General features: G+C 38.4%; 1 protein-coding gene across 6 annotated transcripts in view; it reads right to left on the reverse strand.

Annotated features, from left to right (window-relative positions):
- SPEF2 (sperm flagellar 2) overlaps window positions 1-24,756 on the reverse strand; it is a 202,549-nt gene that overhangs the window by 112,277 nt on the left and 65,516 nt on the right. For all 6 annotated transcript variants that reach the window (XM_059878899.1, XM_002696381.6, XM_010816825.4 and 3 more), the window contains 8 exons: window positions 21,490-21,709; window positions 18,275-18,429; window positions 16,203-16,284; window positions 14,000-14,061; window positions 11,522-11,625; window positions 8,246-8,502; window positions 3,164-3,272; window positions 1,854-2,011 (listed from right to left, as the gene is read on the reverse strand). In XM_059878899.1, coding sequence (XP_059734882.1) covers window positions 1,854-2,011; window positions 3,164-3,272; window positions 8,246-8,502; window positions 11,522-11,625; window positions 14,000-14,061; window positions 16,203-16,284; window positions 18,275-18,429; window positions 21,490-21,709 — 1,147 coding nt within the window. The remainder of the gene's footprint in view (window positions 1-1,853; window positions 2,012-3,163; window positions 3,273-8,245; window positions 8,503-11,521; window positions 11,626-13,999; window positions 14,062-16,202; window positions 16,285-18,274; window positions 18,430-21,489; window positions 21,710-24,756) is intronic.

The following is a 24,756-nucleotide window of genomic DNA, read 5'->3' on the forward strand; positions in this document are numbered from 1 at the left end:
GGGAGTTCATCTTTCAGTGTCCTATCTTTTTGCCTTTTCATATTGTTCATGGGGTTCTCAAGGCAAGGATACTGAAGTGGTTCACCATTCCCTTCTCTGTGGACCACTTTTTGTCAGAACTCTCCATCATGACCCGTTCGTCTTAGGTGGCCCTACAAGGCATGGCTCTTTGTTTCACTGAGTTAGACAAGACTGTGGTCCATGTGATTAATTGGTTAGTTTTCTGTTATTGTGGTTTTCAGTCTGTCTGCCCTTTGATGGAGAAGGATATGAGGCTTATGGAGGCTTCCTCATGGGAGAGACTGACTGAGGGGAAACTGGGTCTTGTTCTGATGGGCCATGCTCAGTAAATCATTAATCCAATTTTCTGTTGATGGGTGGAGCTGTGTTCCCTCCCTGCTATTTACCTGAGGCCAAACTATGGTGGAGGTAATGAAGATAATGGTGACCTCCTTCAAAAGATCCCATGCATGTACTGCTATGAAAGTGAAGAGGAACTCAAAAGCCTCTTGATGAAAGTGAAAGAGGAGAGTGAAAAAGTTGGCTTAAAGCTCAACATTCAGAAAACGAAGATCATTGCATCCGGTCCCATCACTTCATGGGAAATAGATGGGGAAACAGTGGGAACAGTGTCAGACTTTATTTTTGGGGAGCTCCAAAATCACTGCAGATGGTGACTGCAGCCATGAAATTAAAAGACGCTTACTCCTTGGAAGGAAAGTTATGACCAACCTAGAAAGCATATTAAAAAGCAGAGACATTCCTTTGCCAATAAAGGTTCGTCTAGTCAAAGCTATGGTTTTTCCTGTGGTCATGTATGGATGTGAGAGTTGGACTGTGAAGAAGGCTGAGCACCGAAGAATTAATGCTTTTGAACTGTGGTGTTGGAGAAGACTCTTGAGAGTCCCTTGGACTGCAAGGAGATCCAACCAGTCCATTCTGAAGGAGATCAGCCCTGGGATTTCTTTGGAGGGAATGATGCTGAAGCTGAAACTCCAGTACTTTGGCCACCTCATGCGAAGAGTTGACTCATTGGAAAAGACTCTGATGCTGGGAGGGATTGGGGGCAGGAGGAGAAGGGGATGACAGAGGCTGAGATGGCTGGATGGCATCACCGACTCAATGGACATGAGCTTGAGTGAACTCCGGGAGTTGGTGATGGACAGGGAGGCCTGGCGTGTTGCAATTCATGGGGTCACAAAGAGTCGGACACGACTGAGTGACTGAACTGAACTGAACTTATGTACTGCTACACTCACTGCCCCCAACCCAGCATCAGGCCACCACTGACCCACGCCTCTGCTGGAGACTCCTGGACACTCCCAGGCAAGTCTGGGTCAGACTTGTTGAAGCTACAACCTAGACTCAATTTGTTTTTGCTTTTCAATCTCAACTCTAGAGGTTACCTTCCTCCTCTCAGCCTAATTTCTGACTGTCAAAATAACATGTTAAGCCTTTTATATATTTGTTTTGTGTGAAAGTTTCACATGGATGTTTTGGGGGAGTGGACATTTAGATGTGGAAGCTTGTCTTTCTAAGTGTGAACTCCTGGGTTCCCAAGGTGATAGCGGCTTACACTTATGCACTATTTCGGTGTCAGTTCACTGATAAATCATAGTAGTTAGGTCACAAATTTGGGGATGGGAGAAAGTATTCTACCAAGACAGTTTTAGAACCTTTGTGATATTGATAATTTTGACTATTTTTTATTATACCAAGAAATTACAGTTGTCAGTGAAGTCAAGTATGATTGATAAACAAAAGGGTAACATTTCATTTCTTCCTAAGCTCATCAAAACCACACATTACATTTTTGTTACATAAACTCAAAATTATAAAAGAATTGTAATTACCTTTATTCTCTTTTTTCATTATTTCAGTCATAAACATTTCCTTTACTTTTTGGCACAATGACTGTTTATCTACTTCAGCATTGATTTTTATCAAAATGTTTTCTGGCTCTGTAAACCACTGCTCCAATGAAGGCCAGTTGTCCAGGAAGCCTACAATTCTGCAAAACCCAAATATTATATGAATATAATATCATGAATTATATGAATATCACATACTGAATATGTGAATATCACATACTGAATATATCATATATATCACACATCACATATGAATATCACATACTGATTGAAATGTTGAAGTAATATTAAGCATGATTTATCTAATGTACATGATGAAAAAACCAGCTGCCAATATATCTGAAAAAAGCAACTTTAAGAAGTCTACAGGCAACGAAATACATCCACTTTAAAGAAGACATCATTTAATGCCAACTAGCCATATGTTTTGAGGTATAGGAAAGAGTAAGAGAAGATTTGGAAATTCTACCATTTCAGGAAACTTTTGATGTGGGTTTAGTTTTCTAAATGAAGTTCTAAGGAAACATCACCTGTACTTATAGTAGACTGAGTACCCTTCTCCTGGCAGCTATAGCCTGAGCCACATAGGTTATCTACTTTTTCATAGATAGAGAAGTTCAAGAGACCCTTGAGTAAGTGTTGATGGTGGTGGTGGTTTAGTCAGTCACTAAGTCATGTCTGACTCTTGTGAGTCTACCAGACTCTTCTGTCCTTGGGAATTTGCTTTACTCAAACATACTCTTGGAATGAGTTTGGTCCTCTGAGAGTAGATAGGCTTCATGAATCAAATTCCTCTTTGTTGCCTCAACTCATGTTTTCAGAGTTCTCAAGTTTTCAAAACATTGTTTAATTTTGTCTAATTTTTCTTCTCCAATGAGCAAACTGCATACAACCAAAAGAATGCTTATTAAGCATCATTTAATTTTAGTTTTAGAACTACACTCTATAATCTGATGCCTAGATCTTTCAAATTCCAAGATCTTCATTGGCATTTGTTGAAAGAGAGCTGAATTAGGATTCCCTCTAATGAACTTGTAAGTTCATGTAGCCATAAAGGGAAATGTTGCTTGATTTAATTCTTTTTTTCTGTGACTATGATGACTTATACTCTGAATATAAAAGCTAGCACACAAATATTTCACTCAATATCAAAGCTACTTAGTTTTGTTTTACCTATAAAACAGTGAACGCTAGGAAATACATTTTCCCCCTAGATCTGATGATTCTAAAGTGACTAGTTGGTAGTTTGTTCACAGGGCAAGAAACAAGAAGACAATGAGTTTTAAACTAACCTGTGCTGTATTTGATCTCTTAAATTCTGGTCCTCATCTGTATCTTTGTTTTTAGCAGCTACACGCTGATTGATATCTTCAAGAGGAGTTTCACTTGAAAATGCTTCAGCTATGATATTGAAATTACTTAATTAGACAATCTGCTACACCAATCAAAGTTGCAGTAGCACTGCCAAAATATACTGATACAAAAAAGCCAAATGAATATGGTCTTCCTCTTTGGCTGAATATTAATTAAAATGTTTAACAAAATACTGAAAAAGTAAAGTATAGTTTTGAGGTCAGAATTCAAATTTCCCTTAGAAATTAGGAGAAGGAGGTAAGATACAACATTTAAGAGGAGCTCTAGTTTCAAGGTAGAACATCTTGGGATTGATCATGAAGAGAAGGTACTGAAAAATGATGGTTTGTCATAAATAACAAACAAGGAAATCAACACCATGATGTAAAAATTAAGGATGAAATAACAGGGTAGCCATAAAGTCAAATATGCATGTTATTTGTCACAATAATTTATCTTTCTAGACTTTATGATTTTTTCCCTGTAGAAGAGACAGAAAGGAACATACCACAGGAGACTGAAGCCAAAACCAATTTCAACTCCTCTGATTGAGTCCTAGCAAGGATTAAGGAACAATGTCCAGAATACTTATGAATTCAGAATAAATGGAAAATCATAAAGAGGGAAAGAAAGCCTTGAACTAGGTTAAAAGGAACTAGATTACTCAGTTAATGCAAGAGAACACTGAAGAGCAAATTAATAGCACTCAAGAAGATGAAGACCCCTCACAGGATACAGCAATCAATTGTCCTCCATCTATATTCATGATACAAAAAGAGGAAATTAGTTCACAAAACAGAATATGCTTTTAGGTTATTCAGAAAACCCAAAGATGCTGACGACAATGAGTGATGGAAGAAGACTGTGGGAACTATCATGAACCATCCATGGTCACTAGCTCATTGTTGTCAAGGACTTCAGAACATGTATCAGCATTCTTCTCTTCCCAAACTGCACCCAGGCTTTGGACCCTTCCTCTTCTCTCCACGTCACTAACATGGCCATATCTTGGATTTTTTGATCACCTCGAAGGGCTCCACCTCTGGAATGGCCCCATCTCTGCAATATTAATGATCTATACCCTTATCTATACCCTTATTGTCCTGCCAGCACTCCTCTATAGTTGATGAGTTTCTATGACCCATCCCCCTAAATTTGTACATCGTTTTCCCCAAATTGACAAGCACTATACTGACTTGATTTTATTATTTTATTATTTTAGCAAACCTGAGTTGCACGGTTGAACATTTCAACTTCTCTCCCTCATCTGACAACTTCAGTTTATATCTTTCTGCTGCACCAGCCTTTAGATGATATCCTTCTCTCTTTTTGACTTGTAACCTCACTGACTCTCTGGCTCAAAAATCAGCTGAGCTCTTTCATATAAGTGTACCCTTTCCTAAAACAGGGTGGGAGGGAGACAGAGACAGAGATGAGAAAGAGACAGAGAGGGAGAGAGAAAAGGAATACAATAACAATAATGATAAAAATATCCTGTTTCCATTGTTCTTTCCTTTTGTTCAGAGACAAGTTTCTTGAGAGGTATCTATACTCACACTCTCCACCTCCTCACCCCCATTCACATTCCGTTCCATAGCAATCCATCCTTCCCTGTCCCCCACTCCATTGAAACAGCTCTCCTTCTGGTTATCAAAGACATCAACCCAATGGAAATGTTTGTCTTTGTCTTACTTGATTTATAGGTAAAATTTAGCACACAGTTCTTAAATGTTTTTACACATACAGTCAGCCCTCCATATCGGTGGAGTCAAAAAACCACAGATTGAAAATATCTGGAAAACTAATTCCAGAAAGGGCCAAAAGCAAAACTTGATTCTTCCAGGTGTAGCAACTATATAGCAGTCACATTGTATTAGGTATTATAAGTAATCTAGAGATGATTTAAAGTATACAGGAGGATGTGAATAGGTTATATGCAAATCTCATATAATTTTATATAAGAGACTTGTGCATCCTTGGATTTTGGTCGCTCAGTTGTGTCTCTTTGCGACCCCACGGACTGTAGCCTGCCAGACTCCTCTGTCCATGAGAATTCTCCAGGCAGGAATACTGGAGTGGGTTGCCATGCCCTCCTCTTGGTATCCAAATGGGTTCTGGAATTAATCCCCTGTGAATACTAAGGGAAGACTGTAGTACATTATTTTATGTCCACAACAAAACTTGTAAAGTAGGATTGCGATTCTAAAATTGGCCCCAAATGGCATAGTTTATAAATGAAAGAAAAAGCATTTGATTCCAGTTATCTCACTCCAAGTTCTGAATTTCTTTTTAAATTTTCAAACTGCTTATTGAACTATACCTTCCAAAAGAATGCATACGTGAATATACAGCTCAGTGGCTTCCCAAACTGAAAATAGCATAAATAGCACCGAGATCAAGAATCTTGAAAGCAAGTTGGATTGCTTTGAGTTGTGGGCTCTGTTCTGCCAATAAACAGCCATGGATTGGCAGTATCTTCACCAATCCTCAGATATCCTTGAACAAGAATAGGAAGTTAGCTGAACACCCATCACTACTGTCAGTATAGTCCCTACTTCCTTGTATGGAGAGAAGTAAATTCTCCCTTTTGGAATTTGATGGACAGCATTCAGTGTAAAGCACTGTGCTCAAGAGCTGAAGTAGTATCTAATGGTTTTGTCCTTTTATTTAAATAAACAGTGAAAGGAAGATCTCAAAATTATACCAACTCAAAATAAGGAAGAGTCAAGTGCTCATGCTTTAAATGTCCACCTATAAATATAGGAGGAAATGATTCCCTAAGTCTCTCTTAGCCACAAATGTCATTATATTAGTTGTAACAGCAAACATATTGTACATATACAGTGTACAATAACATCATCTAATTCTTTAATTAGTGAGGGAATCAGCAAGGTATTACAACTAGTTCAAATGAAAATCTGAATAAGACGTATTCACAGACAGGAATGATAAAATAGATGGTAATAGATGAAAAAACTGGTTACTATGTATAGAACAATGTCATACTTGAAATTATCTTTTTCAGCATATAGAAATTAACTATCTTAATTGAATAAAATTCATTTGTATGTCTATGGACAAGAATCATTTGAATAACCATCAATTTCTACAATTTATGGTTATAGAAGAGATGAGTTAAGCCAGTGAAAGGTACAGAATCCTATGAAACCAAATACGCCAAGGGGTCCCATAGACAATACTCAGTCTTCTAGTGAAAGAATATCCAATAATCTTGTGTTCATTTCAAAGTCTTCCACTGTTTTTCCCGATGTGTTTCCTGATGTCCTGCCACTCTTGTTCCTGATGCATGTACCAGATTCGCTCGGTTGTGTCCGACTCTTTGCAACACCATGGACTGTAGCCTATCAGGCTCCTCCGTCCATGGGATTTTCCAGGCAAGAGTGCTGGAGTGGATTGCCATTTCCTTCTCCAACTAGATTCTATACTCAGTGTTTAACATTTATCTCACTTAATATATGTGAGACAATAAGAAATGTATATTTGGTTTTTGTCTCCTGACACAGAGCTTTGAAAACCCTTGTAATTTCCTATAGCGGTAAAAGGAGGGTTTTTATATTATTATTATTATTCATAATTAGCCTCTTTCAACCTTATCTGAGTTTATGCCAAAGAGGTGACTCTTGGGACGGTGGAGCCCTTCTGCCTGAGCAACCAGCTGACCACAGAGTAGAAATTTCAGTCCTAACCCCAGGTCTCTAGGGATGGGAAGAGGCTAGAGGCTGATCACCAATGCTCAGTTATACAGTCAGTCATACCTACATAATGGAACTCCCACAAAAACTCTAAAGAAGGGGTTCAGAGAGCTTGTGGGTTGGTGAATGCATCCATGTGCCAGGAGTGTGTCACATACCAGACTCCACAGGGGAAGGGCCTGAGCTTGGAATTCTTCCAGACTCTGCCCTGTGTACCCCTTCAACTGGCTGTTCATTTGTATCTTCTACGTCAGTCTTTACAACGAAACAGTAATAGTAAGTAGAGTGCTTCCCTGAGTTCTGTGAGTCATTACAGGTAATTATAGATAATCTATCAGACCTGAGGAGGGGTCATGGAAACCCCTAATTTATAGTCAAGTCAGACAGAAGCGTGGGTAACCTGGGGATCCACTGCACTGAGGCAGACATCTGAAGTGCGAAGAAGTCTTGTGGGACTGAGCCAACTGTGAAAATCTGTGATAATTCTGGGAAGTTACTGCCAGGATTGAATTAAATTCTAGGACACCCAATTGGTGTTTATTAAGAACTGAAGAACTGGGTGGTATGGAAAACCCATACACCTTTGGTGTCAGAAGTGTTGTGAGTAATAAAACAGTTTCCCTTTAATTATCCGGTAATAATGCAATGAGCCATTCTATTATATATATTGTGAGATGGAGGTTTAGAAGAAAGAAAGAATTAGCTTTCCAAAGGTCAAATGCCTAAATAACTTGCAAAGCTAAGAATGTGTGCTTTTACTCATAATTACTTAATTTATGGAATAAAGTGATATTTTCATCTCAACAATGAAAAGTAGTTAAACCATGAATCTTGGCAAGACTATTTGACCTCATGATGTAAGGACTTCAGTCAATTGTAACTGCTCCTCAGTTAATACACAATCCAAGGGAAGGATGTTAGCAATCTTTGCTTGTAGCCCCAATGTGGTTCATGAACTTCACTAGAGTAACACATCAAGATATACTAAGTAGCCATGAGAAGCTCCTTCATTCATGCAAGTCTCAAAGAGGGCACCTCAGGGCCAGGGGAGCTGCCAAGTTGATGGAAGGGTTGAATGAGATGCTTTTGGTCACCATGGAATTCTCTACTAGCTTCAGGTTTGGGCTAGAGTGCTGAATACAGACAGAGCAGGAGGCAACTAAGCTGTGCTAGGTAATTCTTTGGAAGTCTGAAATGGATTCTTTATTATCCACTTACAATTGTAAATGGGAATATTCACCATTTCAAAGAAAAATAAAGAACTCTGAGTTACATAAAAGGACATTTTTAGAAAGGTGTCCAGCTTACCCATGATGTCATTCATGCGATTCAGTGAGGAATTATCTGAAATGTCTAATAACATGACAAAATCAAATGCAGAAGGGGGAAGAGGCACTTCTTTGGAAGCTGTAGGGTCAACAGCTAATGTGGATGTGTGTGATTTCTTTCCCTCCAGTTCTATGAGGTTTCTGTTGTAGCCTGTGAGTGCTTCCTCCAAAAGCTTTGCTTGGTTTAATGTCATTGGAAAGCCATCCAGGATCCAACCTTTATACATAGGTATCTGACTAAATTAAAGAAAAGACAAATAATTAATAGTTTGATAGATACAAATCCCTTTAGAAATAACAACACAATGAATCTTGCCTTTATCTTTCTTTCAACTTCACAGTAACCTCTTTCTGCAAAAATTTTACTTCTTTACAGCCAAAATTGGGCTTCCTGGTGGCGCTGATGGTAAAGAATCTGCCTGCCAATGCAGGAGCCACAGGAGACTTGGGTTCCATCCCTGGGTTGGGAAGGTCACCTGGAGGATGGCATGGCAACCTACTCCAGTATTCTTGCCTGGAGAATCCCATGGACAGAGGAGGCTGGTGGGCTACAGTCCATAGGGTTGCAAAGAGTTGGACATGACTGGAGTGACTTAGCATGCACACACAGCCAAAATTAGGCTTCCTATTGTACCACAAACACTGCCTTGCTCAAAATCCTTCTGTGGGTCCCTGCTGCCCTCCAAATCCTTTCCAGAAGCCACAATGTGCTATTTAAAATGAACTAGCCACAACTTGCTCCCCTATAAATTCTCTCTCACAGTTTTGAACCATTCACTTTGAACACACCAATCTCCTCGCTGTTTCGTGAACATAAATAGTACTTTCTAGCTGCCTTCATAGGCTGTTCCTCTTTAGAACATCAATTTCCTCATTTATACAGCAGGATAACATAACATACCTCACAGGATACTGGTGAGGATGAACTGAAATAACATATTTTAAGAACTCAGCACAGAATTTAGCATATGGTGGAAACTCACATCGCCAACCTGGAAGGTTCTTCCTACCCCACCCAATCCAGCATGGAGTCACAAGAGCCTGATCTGAACTCCTTTGGATTCTCATTCACTTCCTCACACAGTTGGTTAACTCTTACATTTCTTGACTTAGAAAAATTCAAGGGAGTCTTCTTTATCTCAATTAAATTCTAAGTTGCTGAAATGTAAGGATCATTTCTTCAGTTTTTGCATTCAATGTCATATCCTTTAAAGACAATAGGTGCTCCAAAAACTATTATTTTAGTTCTTTAAATTGGAACACAACTTCAACTTTGCTCTTGCAAAATCCTTAAATTATGTACAATTAAGACTTTGACTTTTGGGTGAAAAATTATAATTTCATTTCTTTCTCCATTAAAACTCATTTAAACACTTAGAATTCCCTTTCTAAAGGTTTGGAAGTGTGTTTTGGTGCCTGTGTATGATCCTTCTGACAGTGTGGCAAGGAAGGAATGGGAAAACTCAGGTTCAGAGAGGTTTAATTAATTACTTGTTCAAAGTCACAAAAGTGCAAGTGACCCCAAATCTAGTGATCTTTCCATAGTATTAAGCTGCCTTCAGGTCACTGCTTCTATTACTCCTATTAGGCTATGAAGGGCAAGGAAAGCCTGCATTTTGCTTTTATGACTTTTTTAGAGCATGGCAAACATTCTGCAGAGAATGGGATTGTTAATTCATTGGCCTCAGTCTGAGAAGAAACTTCTTGAGCACTTTACCAGATCTGAGGAACCTTCTCCCACCTCCTGTCTCAGGAGCTACTTCAAGGGGAGGAGGAGGCCAAGGCATGCTTGTCAGACTGTAGTATGAGGACACCAGACGACAGGGAATGAGGAGACTTCCACTTTGGCTACACCACTAACCTGTCATGTGACTGGACTGCCCAGCTGAACTGCCACGTGCCTTCCTTTCCTTATCGAAGAAGGATGCACTTGGACTAAATGGAAGGCTCTCAGGCTGATGGCAATTCTCTGAACATGTCTCAGGTGCAGAGAGGATGGTGGTAGTGGGAAGGTAGCAGAGTTCTGAGGGTGGGGTGTAGACACTCCAACTCCATGGAAACCAAAGCTAAGATCCATTTTAGAGCTGATGCTCTTCATTTGCAATTTTCTTTGAATGATGAATGCCATGGCTAAGACATGTTTTATTCCAGTTTTTGAAAAATGCTACAATTGTTAGAATGAGATCCCTTTCAGCTTTGGGAATAGCATCCCTGTGGCCAAGTTTCTTCAAAAAAGCAATCAGTCCAAGATATATCGCCACTGAGAGGCAACTTAAACCTTGAATGAAGCCTCTTAAGGAAACTCAAAAGGGAGAGTCCATTGCAGACGCCCAGGAAAAATTCTCCAAAGCCTCCTGTCTTCATTTTCTTGGTCATAATGTTTCCCAAGCAGCACAACCCCCAACCCCTCACCCACTCGATGCTCTGCAAAGGTCTTTCACACGAGCCTTTTTTCTTTTAGCATCCTGCTCTGCCTCATTTCTTTATTGCATGAATTAATTAACCGAGCCGCTATGGCTTTTTAAAATTTCTCTCTTTTCTCAATTGTAAAGGAGGGCTGATGAGAACCTTTTTTTTCTTAGAAAGGAGGAATCACAAAATTATAGCCTATTTAAATTTTTTTCTTTACCCTATCACATATCACCTCTGTGCTATGCATATGCTATTCCTTGCCGGTGCAACCTCTACTTTCTCCTTGCCTTCCTACCCTGCGCTGCCTGGCCTTTGGACCCCTGGGATCACTCTCTCCTCCCGAAACACAAAATGAGGAAGCACTTTGACCCAAGGCCATATAGTGAGGGTTTCTCCTCTCCCAAACCTGTTCCATGGCTTTTCCAATTGTCTAATTTCTCCTTGAATTCCCCATACAGAATAGAACTTGGGACTTCCCTGGTGGTCCAGTGGTTGAGAATCTGCCTCCCAGTGCAGGACACACGGGTTCCATCCCTGGTCAGGGAACTAAGATCTCACATACCCTGGGGTAACTAAGACTAAGAATCACAAGGAAGACCCAGCACAGCTGAAAAAAAAGAGAACAGAACCTAACTTGAATTCCCATCTGGGTGAGTGAAGTCAAGTTTGAAAAAGGGAGGAAAGTGAAATACAGGCATGAAAATCACAAAATACATCTTTTTCTTTCTGTATGTATTCATTAGATATTAAAAATTAAAATGACTTCTATATTATTCTTTATAAAGCTCTACCTGCTAATATATTAAAAGACATAAGAAAGAAATTGTGGTACATAGATACATACTTAATGGCATTTACCATGATGCTGACTAGCAATATATCAGATATGCTCTTTCCTTTCTTCAGCAGCCTTTCTGATTTTGCACCAAGCTGAGCACGCACAGTGAGCTGTGAAAATAAACAAGGGATGGTAGGGAAGAGCTCATTTAAAAGCCAGATTCTAAATATCTGGAGGGGAAAAAAAATTAAATGGTCATGTCCTCTGGTGAAGACACTGATCCTTTAGTACAATTCTGGAATCCAGCAAGCAGTTAAGGAAAATGTATATACAGATGTGGGAGCTCCTCCTCTAGCTCCTTCCTTTTCAAGATCTTCCTCTTTAATTCTTAGTTGCTCTGGTGTCCCCAGATTTCATCCTCTAATATGTTAAATCAAAGAGATTGGGGCTTTCGGCTTGAGTTCTAGTCACTCATGCCACGAAGAGGGAGCATGCCTTCTGGGGTGACCTGTGTAAGCCTGACTTTTGCCCACTGAAGTTCTCTTCTATCAATGGTCAAATCTGATATATTTCTTCCTTTTCCCTTGTAGTTTATTAAAAGATGTTAAATATAGTTCTCTATTTTACACAGTAAATCTTTGTTGTTTACTTTATATACAGTAGCATACATCTGTTAATCCCATACTCCCACACTATCCCTCTCCTATCTTCCTCTTTGGTAACCATAAGTTTGTTTTCTAAGTCTGCAAGTTGTTTCTGTTTTATAAATAAATTCATTTGATAGAATATAATATTTGTCTTTCTCTGACTTACCTCACCTGTTATGATAATCTCTAGATCTTTCCATGTTGTTGCAAATGGCATTATTCCATTCTTTTCTATGGCTGAATAATACCGTTTGCTTTTCTGATGCCTGATTTTGGCCCTCAGATAGTTAGCCTTTCTATTTTTTCCAGCATTTATATTGTTAGATGAACAGAACATCCCAAGCGTCTATCCTGAACTCGGCCACTAGAGTGAGCATTTTATGAGTCAAATGATACTATGTGCTAGTGTGCTCAATTCTTTGCAATCGCATGGACTGTAGCCCACCAGGCTCCTCTGTCAATGGGATTTCCCAGGCAAGAATACTGGAATGGGTTGCCGTTTCCTATTCCAGGAAAACTTCCCAACCTAGGGACTGAAATCGAGTCTCTTGTGTCTCCTGCATTGCAGGCAGATTCTTTACCTACTGAGCCATCGGGGAAGTCTCTATTTAAACCCTGCAAAGACTCCCCTGGACTCTCAACGTCTTCATCATGGCCTCCATGACCCTAGCTGACCTGATTCCTCTCCCTTCCTGCTCACCTCTCTAACCTCCTCCCTTCTCTTCCCCTACCTTGCTGCACAAGCACCTTTCTGCCTCAAGGCCATCACTCAGCTCTTCTGGTGACCTGAAATGGTTCCCCAGAGCCAGTGGCTGATTCTGTCAATCGTCTTTCAATCTGTTTAAACCTCACTCTCTCAAAGCCATCTCCCTGACTCTACTTTTTCTTTTCAGGTGACATCATCAGCATCTGCTGGTTCATATAAACTCATTTACATATGAGTTTATGGTCCCTCTCTTTTAGACTGTAAACTCCTTAAAGTTTGGGAGCCCTGTCACTTTTGCTCACTGATATACACTCCCACCTCAGATTATAAGACATGGAACAAAGTATGCCCTTAGCACTGAATTGAATGTGGAACACAGGAGATTTGTAATTCAATAAATGTAAATATAAAAATATATTTAGTATTTATGCTAATTTATATTCCAAAAATACAGAGAAAAAATTATGAGTTCCTTTTGATCATTTTCTCTAAACTCATTTTTCTCCCTATATGTCATCATGTTTATAGCTTGGTGTATATTCTTCCAAAACTTTTTCTATCTTAAAGCAGTTTTGAAATCTAAAATATTACAAAATTGATTTCCTTGGGGGGGGAAACAATAAATTAAAAAATATACTTTTATTTATTTACCTTAATTATATTTTATAAAATCCCACTTGATTAATCTGACCATTCTATTTGACCATTATATTTCCATATATAGTAAAGCAATCCTATATATGGAAATATTAGTTTTCATTAAAAGCAATAGTTGGCAAATTGTTGTAAACATTTTTTCAGGGGTTAATGAAAAATTTTTCAGAGTCACCAATAGGTCTAAGGATAAATTCTGGAAAAAATTTAAAGGTAAAGAGATTGTGAAAGAAATAAAAATAATAAGTGGTAAAGAAAAACACATCAATATAAATTTGGTATAAGTCTAAAATTTTTAAAAGCATGTGTTTACTTTCTTACCAGGAGCAACTGAAAGCAATTTCCACTGCTTTAGATGCAAACTATATTAAAGATATAAAAAATATCAAATAAACTCAGGTTTAATATTTCATCATCAGGTTTAAGCCAAAGAGGAGCATATTGCTATTTCATATGAAAATGAAAATGCTACGAAAAGGCTATGAATCACAACACATTTCAATATGCTAGTAGCCAAAATTAGATTATAGTACTTACTTCAGAGAAACTATCACTCGCTACGACTTCTTCAGCTTTTGCTGCTTTTCTAGCATCGGTATCTAGCAATGGAAAAAGTGATGAGAATATACTCCGGTACTGACAACTAACAGCCATGTTAGTATTTGACCATCTGTGGTTTTGGACCTACGGGTTATTGGATTTAGCTGTGTCTGAGATACGCAGAGGAAGGAAGTAAAAGCAGCAGCCCAGCATGGCATTTACCTTCATTTCACAACATTAAATCCTGGCCACTGTGTGGCTCCGTGTTTTCTACTTGTTTTCTTCCAGTGTGGCTCACTCATAACAATATCATTAGAAATACTTTAGTACAGTTTCTCTTCTTGGAAAACGAGCCAAAAATATAATTAGTTAACTATATCTTTACTTTCCTGTATTCTTCCCTGGAGAATTCCACAGATAGAGGAGCCTGGCAGGCCACAGTCCATGAGGTCGCAAAGAGCTGGACACGACTAAGTGATTTTCACGTTCACATTACTTTCCTGGGTTGTCAAATTATAGGTAATAAACATGTCTGAAGGTGGAAAATTCTAGAAGTCAGAGATTTTTTAGTTCAATTCTATGTAAAAAATTAGTTTTCAGAGTCTTTTTATAATTTACTGGACTTTCATAATCAGATCAGATCAGATCAGTCACTCAGTCGTGTCCGACTCTTTGCGACCCCATGTATCGCAGCACGCCAGGTCTCCCTGTCCATCACCAACTCCCGGAGTTCACTCAAACTCACGTCCTTCGAGTCAGTGATACCATCCAGCCATCTCATCCTCTGTTGTCCCCTTCTGCTCTTGCCCCCAATCCCTCCCAGCATCAGAGTCTTTTCCAATGAGTCAACTCTTCGCATGAGGTGGCCAAAGTACTGGAGTTTCAGCTTTAGCATCATTCCTTCCAAAAAACACCCAGGGCTGATCTCCTTCCGAATGGACTGGTTGGATCTCCTTGCAGTCCAAGGGACTCTCAAGAGTCTTCTCCAACACCACAGTTCAAAAGCATCAATTCTTCGGTGCTCAGCCTTCTTCACAGTCCAACTCTCACATCCATACATGACCACAGGAAAATCCATAGCCTTGACTAGACGAAACTTTGTTGGCAAAGTAATGTCTCTGCTTTTGAATATGCTATCTAGGTTGGCCATAACTTTCCTTCCAAGGAGTAAGCGTCTTTTAATTTCATGGATTTTCATAATAGAATGTCATAAAATACTTAACAATAGTTTAAAAATCAATTAGAATTATCCTGTAAGAAACAAATAACTGAAAGAAGGGACAGCTTATATTTTTTTAAAAGACAGGAAACTTGGCCTCTCTGGCAGAATTGCCTGCTCATAATAAACATGCATGTTGTCCAAGGTTGATGGCTATTATGGTGATGGTACTGTGCTTAGTTGCTCAGTCGTGTCTGACTCTTTGTGACCCCATGGACTGTAGACAACTAGGCTCCTCTGTCCATGGGATTCTCCAGGAAAGAATACTGGAGTGGGTTGCCATTTCCTTCTCCAATGGTGATGGTACAGAGGGACCAAATTTTATGCAATGATTAAATATGGCAAAGCCTTAACTAGCACAAATAGAAAACATATTCAAGATTTAAAATTGTTTTCCTTCAGTGGTTTTACCAAGGATCTGTAGGACTGAAGCCCAGATCCCAAGGAAGATAATGTTTTGTTGGGTTTGAGAAGCTTGGTTCTATTTGCTTTGCACAAGGCTGAGAATAAATGTTAACTTTTATAATATCTGAGGAACCACTGTTGAGTGGGTGGATGAGACAGAGCCACAGCCTCCCTCACCATGGGGAACAAAAGCGGCTGCGAGCAGACAGCACAGTGGTACACGCCCACCTGCGGAGGTGAGAAGAAACAGTAACTGCTGTCTCCCTGCAGAGCCAGGAAGAGTGACGATGATTTGGCCTGGCTGTTTTCAAAACCACAACAAAACTGAGCAACTACTTGAAGGGATGTGAGAAGATTCCTTTGAAATTGTCATCTCTTATCGCCAGCGGCAGACAGTGGCTAGGGACAGCTGTGTTGATCTTGTCCTGTCTGTCTTGTGACCACTTAGACAATTGTGTAACCCTCCCCATCTCTCCTCTCTTGTCCTGAAAGCTGGTTTGTGCTCACATCCATGTGCTCCTACTATTAGTCTCACTTATGTAAATGATGGATGATTTGTTTTGATATCTTACTTACCAAGTCTGGTTTTATCTTCTTTTTTTGGTAGTGCTTCAGCTAAAGATCCATCTTGCACGTCCTTTGGGGAGGAAGTACATGCCTGCACACATGGAGAGATTTTAACATTGTCAGATTTTAATAACATTCTTGATTTTACTTCTGTAAGTAAGGTTTACAACCATGGACTCATTAATCTAAAACATTAATGATATTAGGAAGAACTGAATGAGTTCTGGAAATGAATACAATTTGATGATAATTGTACTTAGAGAAACACATAGTAACCTGTGGTATAATCTGTCTATCAGCTGGTCTTCAGTTTCTATGTAAAATACACAACTGCCATTTGGAAAGGATAATGGGAGCTGAGAAAGAGGTAGAATTTGTGGAAAACCACCTTAGAAAGATCAGACCTAGAGGGTCAGTTATAGCCACAATGAAAATAAAGAAAAAATATGTACATTATCTATTACCTCATCAATTAGAATACAGAGTACCACAACACAGAAAAAGAGGCAGCCCACAATGAAGAAAAACCCTCCCAGTTATTTTCAGAATCATGGTTAAATGCTATTTTCCTTGCAGCTCATGCAAATGACCTGGATTAGAGTCTCTGTTAATTTATTCAATTTCAGAGACAGCATAAGGTAGGGAAAAGAACAGTGGATTTAGAATCTGGGATTCCTCAAAGCCTAACCATCAACAAGCCTCTGATGCCAAATGAATCAATTCATGCTTAGAACTGCTACTATTTCCCTTTAAAAGAGCAGCTTAGACTATATCTGGTGCTGGAGAAGACTCTTGAGACTCCCTTGGACAGCAAGGAGTTCAAATCAGTTAATCCTAAAGGAAATCAAGTCTGAATATTCACTGAAAGGACTGATGCTGAAGCTGAAGCTCCAATAGTTTGGCCACCTGATGGCAAAGAGCCAACTCATTGGAAAAGACCCTGATGCTGGGAAAGATTGAAGGCAGGAGGAGAAGGGGACAACAGAGGATGAGATGGTTGGATGGCATCATCAACTCAATGGATTTGAGTTAGAGCAAACTCTGGGAGATGGTGAAGGACAGGGAAGCCTGGCATGCTGCAGTTCATGGTGTCACAAAGAGTCAGACATGACTTAGCAAATGAACAATAACAAGACCACATCATAATTCTCAACGTGGGGCCATACTCTCCAAGTTCCTGCCCTAGACTCTTTACATAATAAGCAAGATGCAACACTGATGGAAACAGTAATGCAAGTAAACCATAAGAAAACTTGCCCTACCAGCCACCCCCCAAAACTGAGATGTATTAGTCTAATCAGAGGTCTGCAAACGACGATCCCTGGACCAAAATAGGCTGGTTGTTTATACACAGTCCATAAGCATCACTCCAGGGAATAGCACTGCAAGGCGTCCCCCTCGCCATCTGTCTGCTCCTCTCCAACACCTTCCTTGGCTGCTGCCCAGGACCCGCACTGGGCTGCATCTACAAGACGGGGACTTGCTGCTGGCCACTGCCAAACTTTCAGTAGTGGAATTCTACCCTGAGAGCTGATCACTTCGTGAACTTTCCCAAAACGCCAACGTCTCACCCCTCCCCCAAGCCCTTACAGTTGAGCCTTCCACCCCCTTACCTTACAAATGGACATGAATTTGAGCAAACTCCAGGAAATAGTAGAGGACAGAGGAACCTGGCATGTTGTAGTCCACGGTGTTGCAAAGAGTTGGACACGACTTAGCGACTGAATGAACCCCCTTACCAACCAGTGGCTCTTTCTTCAGGAGAATGCCTGAGCTGATGGTAACTGAGCTCAAGTCTAGCCCACCATACTGGATGGCCCACCTAGGTAATGATATGTGTGTGTTTGTGTGTATGTATTAGGACAGTAGGGATGGGGGTTGAAATTTTCTCTCTTGTTATGTAAGTATCCATGTAATATATCCTTGATGTTGCCTCTGGGCCCATAAGACTTAAAATATTTACCGTCTGGACCTTTACAGAAAACTCCGCCAATCTCTAGTCTAGAGGATCTCTTAGATGCCATCCAGCTGGAAATCTCTAATGTATGAGGCACAGAGAAGAAAACTAAAGCCACACTTGCCTGGTTGTCCTCATCACTCTCTTGCCTAACTGGTAAAGCCTTTTCTTCAGGTGCTTTCTGAAGTCCGTGGGCCCCGCTGACACTTTCTTTGTCATGAAATGCTTGGATAGCTTCTTGAACAAGAGTGTCAATAGAAAGTACCTGAATAGGAAAGCCTAAAATACAAAAGATTATTTTATGAATAGCTTTTCATTTAGGAAATTGAATCTTTGTTCTTCAGTGCTGGCTTCAAACTTAGAACATTCTCTTTAGGGTCTCCTAGAAATGTTTTTTGGATCAAGATTTTTTTTTTAACACTGTGGTAAAATTCACCTGGGGCTTCTCTGGTGGCTCAGTGGTAAAGAGTCTGCCTGCCGATGCAGCAGATTCAGGAGGTGTGGGTTCAATTTTTGAGTTGGGAAGATCCCCTGGAGAAGGAAATGGCAACCCACTCCAGTAATCTTGCCTGGAAAATCCTATGGACAGAGAAAACTGGCAGGCTACAGTCCATGGGATGGCAAAAGAGGTGGACACAACTTGGCAATTAAACAACAACAAAAATTTACACAACGTAAAATAATCCCATTTTAACCCATTTAAAAGATACAATTCAATATTACGGTCATTTACAATGTTGTTCAATCATTATATCTTTTTTCCAGAAATTCTGATCATCCCAAAGGAAACCCTGCATCAATTAAGCAGTCACTTCCTATCTCCCTACCCTTGACCCCAAGAACAAATTGCTTTCTGTCTGGAGATTTGCCTTTTCTAGACATTTTATATCCAAGGAATCAAACAATATGTGGTCTTTTGTATCTGACTTCTTTCACTTAGTATGATGTTTTCAAAGTCCATCCATATTGTAGCACATAAGAGCACTTTACTCCTTTTATGACTGAGTAGTATTCCATAGTATGGATATAACACATTTTGTTAATGATTCATTGGTGATGAACATTTGGGTTGTTTCCACCTTTTCTCTATCATTAATAATGCTGCTATGAATATTCCTGTACATGGGATTTTTTTGGGGGGGGGGGATAACCTGTTTTCAGCTCTTTAGAGTATATACCAGTGGTGGAATTACTGTGGTCATATAGTAATTATTTAACTTATTGAGGAATCACCAACTATTTTTCCATAGTGGTTACAACATTTTACGTTCTCAAAAGCAATGTATGAGAGTTCCAACTTCTCTATATCCTCACCAACACATATTTTCCATTTCCTAAAAAATTATACTCTTTGGGTGTGTACTGGTATCTCGTTGAACTTTTGTCAGGCTTTAAACAGGTCTATTTAACATCTCAATATGACCTACCAGTCAATACAGACTGATCTTAGTAAAAATTTTGAATTTTCTAGTAAAAACAGTAATCATTGTTCAGCTGCTCAGTCATGTCTGACTCTTTGCGACCCCATGGACTGCAGCACACCAGGCTTCCCTGTCCTTCACTGTCGACTGGAGCTTGCTCAAACTCATGTCCATTGAGTCGATGATGCCATCCAACCACCTCATCCTCTGTCTTTCTCTTCTCCTCCCACCTCCAATCTTTCCCAGCATCAGGGTCTTTTCCAATGAGTCAGCTCTTTGCATCACGTGGCCAAACTATTGGAGCTTCAGCTTCAGCATCAGTCCTTCCAATGAATATCCAGGACTGATTTCTATTAGGATTGACTGGTTTGATCTCCCTGCAGTCCAAGGGACTCTCAAGAGTCTTTTCCAACACCACAGTTCAAAAGCATCAATTCTTCTGCACTCAGTTTTCTTTATGGTCCACCTCTCATATCCATACATGACTACTGGAAAAACCATAGCATTGACTATACAGACCTCTATTGGCAAAGTGATATCTCTGCTTCTTTAATATGCTGTCTATGTTTGTCATAGCTTTTCTTTCAAGGAGCAAGTGTCTTTAAATTTTAAGGCTGAAGTCACCATCTGCAGTGATTTTGGAGCCCAAGAAAATAAAGTCTGTCACTATTTCCATTGTTTCCCCATCTATTTGCCATGAAGTGATGGGACCAGATGCCATGATCTTAGTTTTTTGAATGTTGAGCTTTAAGCTATGTTTTTCACTCTCCTCTTTCACTTTCATCAAGAGGTTCTTTAGCTCCTCTTTGCTTTCTACCATGAGTGGTGTCATCTGCATATCTGAGGTTATTGATATTTCTCCCAGCAATCTTGATTCCAGCTTGTGCTTCATCCAGCCCAGCATTTCTCATGATGTACTCTGCATATAAGTTAAATAAGCAGGGTGACAATATACAGCCTTGACATACCCTTTTCCCAATTTGGAACCAGTTCATTGTTCCATGTCTGGTTCTAACTGTTGCTTCTTGACCTGCATACAGATTTCTCAGGAGGCAGGTAAGGTGGTCTGGTATTCCCATCTCTTGAAGATTTTTCCACAGTTTCTTGTGATCCACACAGTCAAAGAAGCAGAAGTAAATGTTTTTCTGGAATTCTCTTTCTTTTTCTATGATCCAATGGATATTGCCAATTTGATCTTGGAAAATTTTGAGCATTACTTTGCTAGCATGTGAAATGAGTGCAATTGTGAGGTAGTTTGAACATTCTTTGGCACTGCCTTTCTTTGGGATTGGAACTGAAAACTGATCTTTTCCAGTCCTGTGCCCACTGCTGAGTTTTCCGAATTTGTTGGCATATTCTATTTAATTAGCTTTTCTTTGATAATACTCACTTATTAACAACAGTAATAGGTAAGTATTATCAAAGAAAAAATATTAAATAGATGGAAATCTGTGATTTCACTTCTAATTGAAAGAACTTCTAGAGAAAAAGCCAAAAGTTCATGAAAGGGAAATAACTCAATTGATGTGAAGGATGAAAACATTTATAATTTTAAGTCTATATCTTTTCTATTTGTAACAAGTTATTATTTTCATATTTCATCTATTGGAAAATTAAGTAAACTCTATGATGAAAGGTTTAAGATATTATTTCCCTTTATACTATACATCATCCTTATATAGCAAGCTCATAGATCCAGGTTTCCTTGGGACAGTTCTGATTCATGACTCTATACTCTTAAAAGTGTCTGCTTTGGACAATAAGTTATGTGATCACTTTATTACAATATTCTTAATGCTAGAACTTCCCAATGTATTAGCAGATTTTCATGTATGTTTTCTACAGACAGAGCCATTTGCAGCTATATTCACTGTAAATAGAAATCAATAAAGGGGAAAAAAAAGAAAATAAATTTTACTTTTCTCTAGAGCCTTTAGAGCAGTAGTTTTTCCACTAAAGGTTTTCCCCAACAAGCATCCTTTTATAGCAAATGAAGGTAACTCAGGTACTGTAGATTCAACTTGAGGAGGAAGAGAACTTTCAATTAGTCTGTGAATCACATGGCCCAATATGCAATTGTTGGAGGGTGGTAAGTTTTCAACCATTTCTTCTGGTAAGGCCCATTCTCCAACCATGTTCTGTAAAAATAATAATAAAACAAAACAGAAATATTCTTAAAAGTGGAATTTAAGCATGTAGGAAACTGAAAGTAAATACAGATGATAAGAAACAAAAGTGAATCAGTACTTTAAATAGTTATATTACATAAATAAATAATAACATAATACTTTCATATTAGTGAAAAATAAGCTTCCCATATAGAAATAAAAAATAAATTCTAAAATACTTAACACTTTATGAAAGTAGACATATTGACTTGAGACAAATTGTAATGCAAGTTGAATATTAAGACACTTAAATTGATGTTATCAGTAGATAGATAAAAGACAGTAAGAGTTATTTGGCTACTGTATGCAAATACTAAACTTATTTTTAAATATTTTAAAGATACATAAAAGAGAATTTTCATGAACAATATGTTGTCTTCTGAGTTTCCTATATTTGTCTTCCAGTTTCTTTAAGTTTCTGGCTTAAATGATCAAACAATTAGAGGAAAAGTAAAACAGACAAAACAACAACTATACAGTTCACATTCTCTGACTTCTGTGCACCAAAACCAGAAATAAATTTTATTTTTAATAATTAAACATTGCCTTTCTGAATGATTCTTAATGAAAAATTAAAACTGTAAACATTTGTAAATAACAGATTGATAAAAATATTAAAATGACAGATTTATTTTAAAATATGAGACGAGTGCACCAGCCCCAAACTTCCTATATCCTGCATCGAACCTGGACTGGTGATTTGTTTCTTATATGATATTATACATGTTTCAGGATGGGGAACACATGTACACTTGTGGCGGATGCATGTTGATGTATGGCAAAACCAATACAATATTGTAAAGTAAAAAATAATAATAATAATAATAAAAATGCAAAAAAACAACACAACAACCAAAAATATGAGATGAAATCAAGCTGTAGTTAGAGGAAAACTCATAGTCCCTTAGCTTAAAATGCTTTGATCTAAAATAAAAGGAAGTGGAAATAGAACTGCCTTATGATCCAGCAACCCCACTGCTGGGCATACACACTGAGGAAACCAGAAGGGAAAGAGACACGTGTACCCCAATGTTCATCGCAGCACTGTTTATAATAGCCAAGACATGGAAGCAACCTAGATGTCCATCAGCAGATTAATGGATAAGAAAGCTGTGGTACATATACACAATGGAGTATTACTCAGCCATTAAAAAGAATACATTTGAATCAGTTCTAATGAGGTGGGTGAAACTGGAGCCTATTATACAGAGTGAAGTAAGCCAGAAGGAAAAACATAAATACAGTATACTAACGCATATATATGGAATTTAGAAAGATGGTAACAATAACCCGGTGTACGAGACAGCAAAAGAGACACTGATGTATAGAACAGTCTTATGGACTCTGTGGGAGAGGGAGAGGGTGGGAAGATTTGGGAGAATGGCAATGAAACATGTAAAATATCATGTAGGAAACGAGTTGCCAGTCCAGGTTCGATGCACGATGCTGGATGCTTGGGGCTGGTGCACTGGGACGGCCCAGAGGGATGGTATGGGGAGGGAGGAGGGAGGAGGGTTCGGGATGGGGAACACATGTATACCTGTGGTGGATTCATTTTGATATTTGGCAAAACTAATACAATTATGTAAAGTTTAAAAGTAAAATAAAATTAGAAAAAAAATAAATAAAAATAAAATTGCTTGAAGAATAGAAAAAAAAATAAAATAAAATAAAAGGAAGGAAAATAAATGAACTAAGGTTGAAAATAGGAAAAAAATTTTTTTAAATAACCAGAAAAGTACATGGAGGAAGAAAATCATGATAATGGAGATTGATAAATTAGAGAGCAATACTATTCAGATATTTTTATTGATATAATTCTAGAACTTATTCATATTAATCATAATGAAATTGCTACCAGTTATGCACAAAGGTGAAGTATAGCAAGTATCAATTTTGTAACATAGGAAAGGCGGTAACAACAGATTTTAAGGAGACTTAAAAATCCTTAAGAAAATATTACATACAACTCTACTATGATAAATTTGAATTTATTAATGTGTGGTAAAATGATATTTTAAGAAAGTACAGATGATTAAAATTAATTTAAAAGGAATATTTGTAAATATGAAAGGCATGAAAGAAAGAAAAACATTATTGAAGAACTGTATCTAGGAAACTTGATGACACTGCTAACAGAAAAAAAAAATTTTTTTTCATTTCTTAAACAGAAATTTAAATGTTATTTAAAAGTCTTCTGAAATATGGAAGAAGAAGATAGCTTTCCGGTTTGCTTGGTGAGACTAATGTAACACTGATACTAAAAAGGTATCAAAGATCATTGACAAAAACAGCATCCAAAAAAGAAAATAACAAACCAATCTCATTTGCAAATATACTGCAAGAATCATGAATAAAATACTGACAAAAACCAGCCTATATTAAGACAAAACAATTATATTAATTGACATTTACTACACATTCAGTATATCCCATATACTGCTGTTTTCATGAATTATTTCTAATGATTCTCACATAACTCTTACATAAGTATAATTATCTTGCCAATGTTGCAGAAGAAAACCCTGAGAATTATAGAAACTAAGTTATATTTGTCTATGTGTGTGTGTGCTCATATACTCAGTCATATCTGACTCTGTGACCCCATGGACTGTAGCCCACCAGGATCCTTGTCCATGGGATTTTTCTAGGCAAAAGTACTGCAGTGGGTTGCCATTCCCTTCTTCAGGGGATTTTCCTGACTCAGGGATCAAACCTGAGTCTCACGTCTCCTGAATTAGCAGGTAGGTTCTTTACCTATAGTGCCACCTGGGAAGTTCATAGTCACAATAAATAGTAATGGCAGAGCTTAGTAAGGACTCAGGCAGACTGACTGCAGAACATGTGCTCAAAACCTTTATACTATATGACTGAATACAAGTTACTTCATGAATATAAGGAAGGTTAAAAATGAGAAAACCTATCATATATCACATTAATAGGTTAAAATACAAGCATATGATCATTTTGACCAAGAAGCATCTGATAAATTCAAAATTCATTTCTGATGAGAAAAA

Source organism: Bos taurus, chromosome 20, assembly GCF_002263795.3.
Source record: "Bos taurus isolate L1 Dominette 01449 registration number 42190680 breed Hereford chromosome 20, ARS-UCD2.0, whole genome shotgun sequence".
Classification (NCBI taxonomy): Eukaryota; Metazoa; Chordata; class Mammalia; order Artiodactyla; family Bovidae; genus Bos; species Bos taurus.